Below are 9,856 nucleotides of genomic sequence, written 5' to 3' on the forward strand. Positions count from 1 at the left end.
GGTCTTCTCTCTATGGATCTGTGTCCTCATCTGCTGTTCTTATGAAGACATTAGTCATATTGGATTAGGGTCCACCTTCATGACTTCATTTAACCTTAATTACCTGTTTAACTACCCTCTCTCCTGGGGCACCTGGGTGGCTCAGTCGGTTAAGCACCTGACTTCAGCTCAGGTCATTATCTCATGGTCTGGGTTCAGGCCCCACATCGGGCTCTGTACTGACAGCTCAGCTGTACATCCAGCTCTGTACTGGAGCCTGCTTCAGATTCTCTCTCTCTCTCTCTCTCTCTCTCTCTCTCTCTCTCTCTCTCTCTTCCTCTCCCCAGCTTGTGCTCTCTCTCAGCAAGAAATAAATAAGCAAACTTAAAAAAGAAATTTTTGAGGGGCGCCTGGGTGACTCAGTCAGTTAAGCGGCCGACTTTGGCTCAGGTCATGATCTCGCGGTCCGTGAGTTCGAGCCCTGCGTCGGGCTGTGTGATGACAGCTTGGAGCCTGGAGCCTGCTTCAGATTCTGTGTCTCCCTCTCTCTGACCCTCCCCCGTTCATGCTCTGTCTCTCTCTGTCTCAAAAATAAATAAATGTTAAAAAAAAAAAGTTAAAAAAATTTTTTTGAAAGCCTTACTTACGATTTTGGTAGTTTGTTATATTACACTGGTTTACAAAAGGCAATCAAATTATTTAACCAATTAGATTTCCTCTTCATATTCAACCATTATTTCCAGTAAGCACCCTCATAAACTATTTTTACAGTTTAGAGAGGCTATAACAAAATAGCAATGAAATGTACTTCATCACTACCTCATACACCTGAGGTACACCCATGTGATGAACCTTCAGTTAGCATTAACTATATCCACAAAACTTAAAAATTAATAGACTAAGTGTGTCATCTCTTGACAAGACTATAATGGCCCTTAGTTTTTCCAAATTCCGTTCTATGATTCATTTTTAAAAATCAAGTCTTTTATATAACCCTACAAAGATGCAAACTGGTGACAGAATTAATGTTTTACCCTTTAAGTCAATGAAAAGGGACAATCTCCACTAATTCTCCCAAGTATGTATCCCACATCAGTCATTCCTTATGCCCTGTAATTCCAAAAAGCTAGGCCCATTCAGCCAGAAAGAATATCATTCAATCTTTTGTACATAGGTAAATTATTTTTTGCAGTAAAATCCTGAATGGCTTTGCAAAATTTCAGTTAGTGGGGTGAGCCAAGAGTAACCGTGATGTTCTAGAAAGCCCAATAATCTTTCTGGCCTTTGGGAGTACCTAATTTATGAGTTTTGCCTAAATACCCTAAGGGAAATGAAATGGGTGATCTCTTTATTTCATTGGTGTAGGTTCAGACCACTCATTATATTAATCCGAATAACTCTCCTTGGAGGCAGCTTCATTAATATTGCCACCAAGATAAGGAAAGGAGGTTCTGCCTTTTGTCCTCTCCTCCACCGGGCAGATAGCTGCTCGGGGCGGGGGACCCGAGCAGGAACCCATCTATTGGTCCTGAACATACTAGCCACTGAAACTGCTTTTTAATGGGCTTAAATGGGTTTGTTTGTTTCCCACTTTTCTGTTATTGAAATAGATGTGGAAATCTGCTTTCAAAGACCAGCCTATCAGCATCTCCTTCCTTGGCTGGCCTGACCTTCAGGCAGTGCAGCTGCCGGAGTCGAGTTAAAAATGGACTGTCAAGCTGGCTTTAATTTCTGCTGCTCTGCCTCCCAGTGTCCTCCCACTGATCTGTTTATCACACCCTCCTTACCCCTTCTGTTGTTGTTTTTCTTACGGAGAGTTTTTAGCCTGGACAGCTGAATCTGCTTTTCAAGGCCCTAACCTACAGATCCTCGTACACATAATCCCAGACCTGGAGCCAACACTAGAACCTCCTACTGGTAGAAAGTCTTCCCTCTAGGCATCCCCTCCCTCGCCTCTCCTGACCCACCACCCTCTTTGGGAGTGACCACTCGGAACAGATCACCTCCTGCTGCACATCAAAGCAGGGAAAGGGTGGCTTAGTGACTTTGAAAGAAAACATAATGTTTGGCCTCCTGCTCACGGGTTGTGCGAGCAGGTTGACTCTGCGCGACTCCTGTGTCTCTCGGTGCGCTCGGTTCGGGAAATGAGCAGCAAGCCACACACGGATTATTCCTACCTAGCACGTTCTAAAACTTCCGTTATCTCCATCGCCCAAGCCCCTTTAAGGCTGCCCGAGACCGGGCTTCTCCCCCTAACAGGGCTCGCCAGATATGTCTGCCTCGGGGAATGACAATCGCTCCTGACGATCAGGAGGGTGGAAGAAGCCGCTAAAGTCCCACTAATGGTTTTGCTTTTAGTGCTGTTGCCAAACTCCCCTTCATTCAAGCTCCCGGCGCTCTGGAGCCAGGTCTAATTAGAAGAGTCCCAGGTTCACCCTTCTCGCGGAGAAAACGCATTAGTCATGGATGAAACCGCAGGAAGGGTGCCGGGAGCTCAGGGGAAGATGAAGCCCTTCCGAAAATGCTGGAGAGCCTCCGAAGCGGAAGAGGCAAACTAGATCTGACCGCGGCCCGAAGGGGAGGAGGTAGAAACCTGGGACCTACACCGAGTACAGTCGACTTGGTTGGAGGCCTCAGCTAAGTGCATAAATGACGCTCCCTGAACATCCAAGCAGACATAAGCAAAGTGTTCAGTATGACACAGCAAAGCCTCGAGCCACGGCAATGGACGGAAAGGGCGGAAAGCCTCCAGCCGCCCGGGACAGAATCTGAACAGGGCACAGGCAGCACGAGAGTGTGCGCGCGCGCTGGGGGTGGGGTCGCGCCAAAGAATCCGAGTTAGTGGTGGAAGGGGAGTGGTCAGTTTTTGGAGAGTCGTGCACCGGGAATTGCGGACTCGGTGACCTGCGGCCCACCCAGGAAACAGCAGGTGTCTACCCTGCTGCGAGCTTATCCTCAACTTCCTAGCGGCTCCTCTTGGGCTGCTGCAAGAGTCAGGGTTGAATTGCGAACCGACCCCGGGAAGGGCGGGGCGCAGGGCCGCAGAGGGGTGGTGCAGGTGGGCGGGCCGCGCCTGGGTGAGAAGGCTGGGCCTATAAAGTGCTCGTGGCCCAAGGGGCTATGCTGCTCGTCGGAGCGGGTGCTACGTGGGCTTGGGGCTGATCGCTGCTCGGGTCTGCAGGTCCCTGAGCCTCCGAGAGAGGAGGAGAGTGCCTGCCTCCGTTTACCCCGCAGCTCAGCCGGCCAGCGCGCCCGCCCCAAGGAACACCAGGCAGGTGAGCGAGGCTGAGGCCTTGGGGGAGGGAGCAGGGCCGGAGGGCTCTACAGTTCCGGGCGCAGGGGTGAGGCCCGCGGGGCAGGTTGGCTCCAAGTTTTGCTAACTTTGAATTCGTTTTAGGTTGCGGCTGTAGCCGGCCTCTCCACTCCCGGGACTTTGTAAACTGGAGTTGCGGAGGCCGGTCCCTCCCCTTTGGAAAATGACTGGCTCGGCTAGTTTGCTTCGGGGACGCAGGGCATTTTAGAAGCCTCTGCGCGTCTTGCCTCCTTTTGCAAATCTGCCCTTGTTGCCTTCTTTTTCCAGCGCCCCGGAAAGGCCGTTCCGCCCCGCGAGGGAAACGGAGCCGTTGACCATGGTTGCAACTGGCAGTTTGAGCAGTAAGAACCCGGGCAGCATTTCAGAGTTGCTGGACCATGGCTTCCACCCGGGGAGCTTGCTGAACGGTGAGTTTCCCAGCTGCCCGCCTCTCTCTACTCCAGAGTCGAAGCCCCTGGATAGAAGAGATGGGTGGGCGGGCGGTGGCGCCCCTTTCCTTGATGTCGGAGCACTACAAAATCCATCTGAAAAGACTCCTTCCCAAACTTTCTAGCACATTCTGTTCATGGTAGTGAGAAACAAAAGCAGCAAAAAATAAAATAACCGAAGGCTGCATGGTCTAGTTTGCGGCCAACAGGCTGTTTGGGATTAAAAGTTATCTAGATTCCTTATGGGGTTGTGAAGTTACGGCGAATTTTAAGTGTACAGTTTTGTGTTTTAACAAATATGTTCACCCTTAGAACCCCTGCCGTCACCCCTCCCCTCAAATTCTCATGTACCCATTTGCCATCAGTTCTCCACTCTCGCCCTCCCTTGTCCCCAGGGAAACAATGATCTGCTTTTTGTCTCCATAAATTAGTTTCGCCTCTACAGTTTCATGCAAATGGAATCATGTAATATACACTTTTACAACTGATTCCTTCCCGGCAGCCTAGTGATGTGGAGATCCTTCAATGTTGTGGCTTAGATCAGTATGCGTTCCTTTTGATTGCCGAGTAGTATTCTATCTGTACATACACCCAGTCTTCTGTTTTTAATGCCGAAAGGAAATTTTAAAACAGCGGTGGTGCAGGACACGTTTTCATTTGCAGTTTTAAGCAGCAGTTTCTAGGTTAACATACTGCTCTGGCACTAAGGAACTGTGAGGCATAGACAAATTGCCTAAGATCTTTGGGTCTTCCTCATTTAGAAGGCAAAGTGGTTGATGACCTAATTTTATAGGCCAAAGCTCTAAAATTCTCTGTCTTCAATATAGGTAAAATACGGAGCCTTCTAATTAGGAGCGTATTTGTTTCATTTAGTTATAAAAAAAAATGATCTAACTGAATGCATGATGTGGAGAGAGGAAAAGGCAGGAGTCAAAGAAGGTGAAGTATGCCTAGGGAGAGGAGCCATGCTCACTTGACTCTGTGTGTGTGTGTGTGTGTGTGTGTGTGTGTGTGTGTGTGGTGTGGCAACCTGCCAAGTGGTAGGATTAATTTGGAAGGTAGTAGGTGACCAAATGCAGAGTATCTCTTTTCCTTTGAGCAAATCTAATTTTATTTTCCTAGGACTGTTTTGTTTTGCTTGGCTGCGAAAACTACCCAGCCAGTTATAAATATCCTCGTGAACCTCAAAGGTCTTCCTTTGAGCAATTTTTAATCAGAGTGGTTGAAGCTAAAATTGGGATCTGCAGACCATTACAGTAGAGACTTTGAAAGAAAGACACAAATTCAATATTTAATGTAACTCAGTAAGTTCATCTCAAGTTCATCACTAAGGAACAGGAGCAAAACTTCTGTGTTTTACAAGAACAAACACATATAATCTTAGAAAGTAACAGTACATCAAAACAAAAAAAAAATTATAACCATTTTTCTTCCAGAGGTAATGTGTGTTCTCTGTAAAACAAAATTAGAAAACCCTCAGAGCAAGTGAGGGAGCAAGAAAGAAAAAATCACTGGTGTTCTCAGATAACCATATATGGATTTTTGAGACAATCTGTAAGCTTGTGTGTGTATACGCATGTAAGTGTTAAAAAAAAAAAAAGGTTATGCCCTATTTATCAAAACCTTTATCCCATAGATGAATTTCCAGTCTCAGTCAAGTTCCAATCTCAAGTCACGTTTAGTGACTTGCTGGGTTACCCAGCTAGTTAATAGCAAAGTGAAGTCTCCAGACTCCCAAACAAACACTAGCAACAGGTAGACATAATAGATAGATAGAAGTCACCAATGTTGTTATCCTGGTGTGTTTCTTTCTTTCACCTTGAACTTAACGTTTTCTGCAGATTTTGACTACTGGGATTATGCTGTTCCTGAACCCAACCTCAATGAGGTGATATTTGAGGAGACGACTTGCCAGAGTTTGGTTAAAATGCTGGAAAACTGTCTGTCCAAATCAAAGCAAACCAAACTTGGTTGCTCAAGAGTCCTTGTCCCTGAGAAACTGACCCAGAGAATCGCTCAAGATGTCCTGCGGCTTTCCTCCACTGAGCCCTGTGGCCTGCGAGGCTGTGTTATGCACGTGAACTTGGAAATTGAAAACGTATGTAAAAAGCTGGATAAGATTGTGTGTGATTCGAGCGTGGTGCCCACTTTTGAGCTCACACTTGTCTTTAAGCAGGAGAACTGCTCATGGACTAGCTTCAGGGACTTTTTCTTCAGCCGAGGTCGCTTCTCATCTGGCCTCAGGCGGACTCTGATCCTGAGTTCAGGATTCCGCCTCGTTAAGAAAAAGCTTTACTCCTTGATTGGAACAACAGTCATTGAGGAGTGCTGAGGAGGAAACATTTTAAAGGCCCTTCTTACAATTGGATAATAAAACTGCGCAGCTGCCCCCCGAGAGTCATTTGTAGTCACCCTGCCTGCTCTCAACGAGAAACCCCACACTGAGTCATCTCCCTTCCATGCCTCCACGTTGACAGCAACCCAACTAAAAAGCTGATTGATTTCATGGCCTTTGAGAAAGGACCCGAGAAAGCGTACATTCTCTGCCTGTATCACATGTTTTCACAAAATGGCATGGAATAAAAGAAGCAATCCACTTTAGTTTTCCGTGTGACCTCGCTTTTTCCAGGTAGTCTTGCTAAAGAGACTGTAAACCAACTGTGCCTAGTTTGATTTTCATATGGCTTTTTTTTCTATATGTTTCCACAGCGATCCTTTCAGTCACAGAAACTTAATGATGCTTAGCCTGTCAAAACTTCCAGCGGCCCACACCAGTTTCCTGCCCCGACTCAAATATGAAGGGTGCCTAGACTGGAGGGTAGAATGTAGTGGGCGAACTTAATTAAAAGTTAACCCCGTGCAGGAGTGATAGGCAGTGTCACATCAAGAACAGAGCTCCTTCCGTTTCTTTGCATCCTGCCTGTGCTGCTTTTTCTAAGAGGCAGCGAAAGTGCGTATTGTCATTTCAGTCACCACGGTGTTGTTTTAGATATGGTACGCGACAGGCTCCCTTTTTCTAGTGCTCAAGTATTGACCGTTATTTTTCAACTCGAAAAGTGGAAAGTGTTGAACTGATTTTTTTGGCATCTAGTTGATTACTCCTCCACTGGTGAATGTGTATGGGGCCGGGAAGTGAGTTCCCAGATCCACTTCCTTTATCATTTGCTTGATAATGTAGCTTCTTTTCATTATTACGTATGCTTAACCTCAGACGAAGCCTCTCACTGTGTCGGTGTTATCTGCCCCTGGCTTCTCCTGGGAACCGAAGTGTCTCTCCTTAACCTGAATCTTCAAAGGAGATACATACATGCTACCACTTTTCATTATCGAGATGAGCCTATTAAGTCCGCTTTGTCTTTGGATATCTGCTTTATAGTACGGACTAGAGAATGAAAATCATGGTCTAGCTAACCAGGTTTCTTCAGCCTTGGATACCCGTCCCTGGAGAACAAGAAAGACCTGGTTTTTTTCTTATTCCAACGTGCTAGATCACTAGCCATCCTTGTTTAATCGTAGAGTGTAGCCTCCCCACTGTGGTATTCAATTCAGCAACACCCTCACATTTAAAAAAAAATTTTTTTTTTAACGTTTATTTATTTTTGAGACAGAGAGAGACAGAGCATGAATGGGGGAGGGTCAGAGAGAGGGAGACACGGAATCTGAAACAGGCTCCAGGCTCTGAGCAGTCAGCACAGGGCCCGACGCGGGGCTTGAACTCACGGAGTGTGAGATCGTGACCTGAGCCGAAGTCGGCCGCTTAACCGACTGAGCCACCCAAGCGCCCCAAGACCCTCACATTTTTGCCCGAAGTCACCTATAAGGAGTTTATTCAGGTCTCCCGCCCAAATTATTAGTGCTGCTTTACATAACTGAGGCCAGGCTCTTAGGGACAAATGTCTTCATCCTACTCAAAAGCAGGCGCGGCTGATCCCATAAGTGACCTAAAACTTAACTATTCAAATCAGCAAGGGGTCTAACAAATCCAACTCTTCCTGTTTGGAAAGATACCGCAAAGCTGATCTTTATAGGACTGGGCCAAGATAAGTCAACCTTGTTTGCATGTCTGTTATTGTTTAGGGCTGCAAAGGTCACTGTGATTCCTTGCGCATGGCTTCTCGGGTGTGGATGTAGAACCGCTGTCCTTCTTCCACTAACAGTTGTCATTTGTCACTGACTCGTGTCTTTTGTGCTCATAAAATGGTTGATGGCTTATGGAGAGTCTGAAATTAATATTCCTGTTCAAGGAAATTACAGTTTGTCTATTTTTGACAATAAAGCTTCATATATTTTTAATCCTGTTGTCTTTAATGAGTTGATAACAATAATCGCTTGAAAATACATCTGACAATATTTAAGGGAGGATGACCAAACAATTGCTCCTTTTTGGCAAAGGCTCTTTGTACCCTTCATTGTAATAGTCCAATTATATTTATCACATGTGCTTATGTATCAATAGTGATTTGCTTCATGATTTTTCAATTACGATCATTTTTATAGAAAAACACTAATAATTTGAGTTCCTTTGGCAACCACATTTTTACAAGCCAAAACTGTATCAACTGTGTCTATATCAAATTGTAAGATCAGTGTATATTTTCATTTTCACTAGTTTATTCCATTTGAACATATCTTTCTTTTCAATGTTTATTTTTTGAGAGAGAGATAGAGTGTGAGCAGGGGAGGGGCAGAGAGAGAGAGAGAGACAGACAGACAGAATCTGAAGAAGGCTCCAGGCTCTCAGCTGGACAGCACAGAGCCCTGTGTGGGGCTCAAACCCACGAACCGTGAGATCAAGATCTGAGCCGAAGTCGGTCACTTAACCAACTAAGCCACCTAGGCGCCCCGTATCTTTCTAATTCTACTACTGTCAAGTTGACTTTTTAATCTTTTCACCTATTTTTTTCTGTCTCCTTATTTATGGTCATTAGCTCAGATCTCTCAAACCGTTCAGCCCACATTTAATAACAGTAACTATTGGGCTCTGTTCTAGGTGCTTCACACCCATGATCTCACTTCTCCAAGAGCCCTATGAAATGAGATTACGGTAATCTCGATCTTGTAGCTAACTGTCCAGACACAGGTTTAGTAACCTGTCCAAAGTCAGCAAGTTATGCAGGAGAGCTAGAGTACTATATAAAACCAAGCCGACTCATGGGCCAAGTTCACCATGCTGCTACCAAGTGCACAAGGTAGCACAGAGACCTTATCCACATCACGAAAAGCCTGTAAAAACAATGCCAGAAACATCTGCCGCTAAATTTGAAGAGTTATTAATGTGGTTTCTTTTCAGGTAGGAAAAAACGAGGAAACTACTGTCAGTATTCACCATTCACTGGAGCTGAGCTATGCTTTAAAAAAAAAAAAAAAATCCAAATGTTTAAAATACGTGCATTTCAGTCCTGGCACCTTCATGCCTGTCTTGTACAATTGGCCTGGTTATTTTCTCATGTACCTTCAAAAAAAGGTGTAATCTGTCCCCTCTCTCTCCCAGTAGAGAATAAACTGTTAGCTACAATGTGTGATGGCCTCTTGAGAGAATGAGATGTCGTATTTTCCTCTTATTAATAGGAAGATAGTATTATAGTAATGGATTCAGTCTCCGGAATCTGTTTCACCAATAATAATTTATATCCTTACGGAGTCAGCTTCATGCTGCCCTATTGACAGTTTTCCATTTGCACAGTGGAAGGATGTACAAGTGTAAAAAATCTTAGCGGTCTATTACACTCAGTTCTCAAGTAACTACATTGGTTTAAATAAGTGATGATAGTAACAAAAGTCCAAGGCAGGTTGGCAGCAGATGAAGAGGGAAAGGTACATGGTGATGTGCCAGGAGGAGCAGATATTCAGAACCCCAGATGCCTGCCATTGAATATAGACTCCCCCTACTCCATCGGATCCTCTGGATCTGCCACAGACAAGAGGAGAAACTGTGAAGGGTTTCATGGGAAATTCGGGGGCCAGGTGTGGAAGTTACGTACACGATTTCTGCCAACCTCTCATACAGAACTCAGTCACATGGCCCTATCAATTCCAAGAAGGGCTGGGAAATGTAGTGGCACAGTGTGCCCAGAAAGAAGTGGGCTTGACAAACTGTTTCTGCCACACAGGAAGAAATGAGTTAGTCTATGAAACA

General features: G+C 45.4%; 1 protein-coding gene across 1 annotated transcript; it reads left to right on the top strand.

Annotated features, from left to right (window-relative positions):
- Window positions 1–2,035: 2,035 nt before the first annotated feature.
- Window positions 2,036–6,321, top strand: DDIT4L (DNA damage inducible transcript 4 like). Its single transcript, XM_040477523.1, has 3 exons — window positions 2,036–3,254; window positions 3,560–3,699; window positions 5,562–6,321. The coding sequence occupies exons 2-3, from the start codon at window positions 3,609–3,611 to the stop codon at window positions 6,050–6,052; spliced, it is 582 nt and encodes a 193-aa protein (XP_040333457.1). The 5' UTR covers window positions 2,036–3,254; window positions 3,560–3,608; the 3' UTR covers window positions 6,053–6,321.
- The last annotated feature ends 3,535 nt before the right edge of the window (window positions 6,322–9,856 follow it).

The sequence above is a fragment of the Herpailurus yagouaroundi genome, unplaced genomic scaffold (assembly GCF_014898765.1).
Source record: "Herpailurus yagouaroundi ecotype Mexico unplaced genomic scaffold, PumYag 28, whole genome shotgun sequence".
Classification (NCBI taxonomy): domain Eukaryota; kingdom Metazoa; phylum Chordata; class Mammalia; order Carnivora; family Felidae; genus Herpailurus; species Herpailurus yagouaroundi.

Bases quoted from the DNA above. Each gene is read 5' to 3' on its own strand.
- DDIT4L (XM_040477523.1), top strand. From the start codon at position 3,609: ATGGTTGCAACTGGCAGTTTGAGCAGTAAGAACCCGGGCAGCATTTCA. The intron at 3,700-5,561 runs GTGAGTTTCCCA...CGTTTTCTGCAG, and splicing joins CCCGGGGAGCTTGCTGAACG to ATTTTGACTACTGGGATTAT.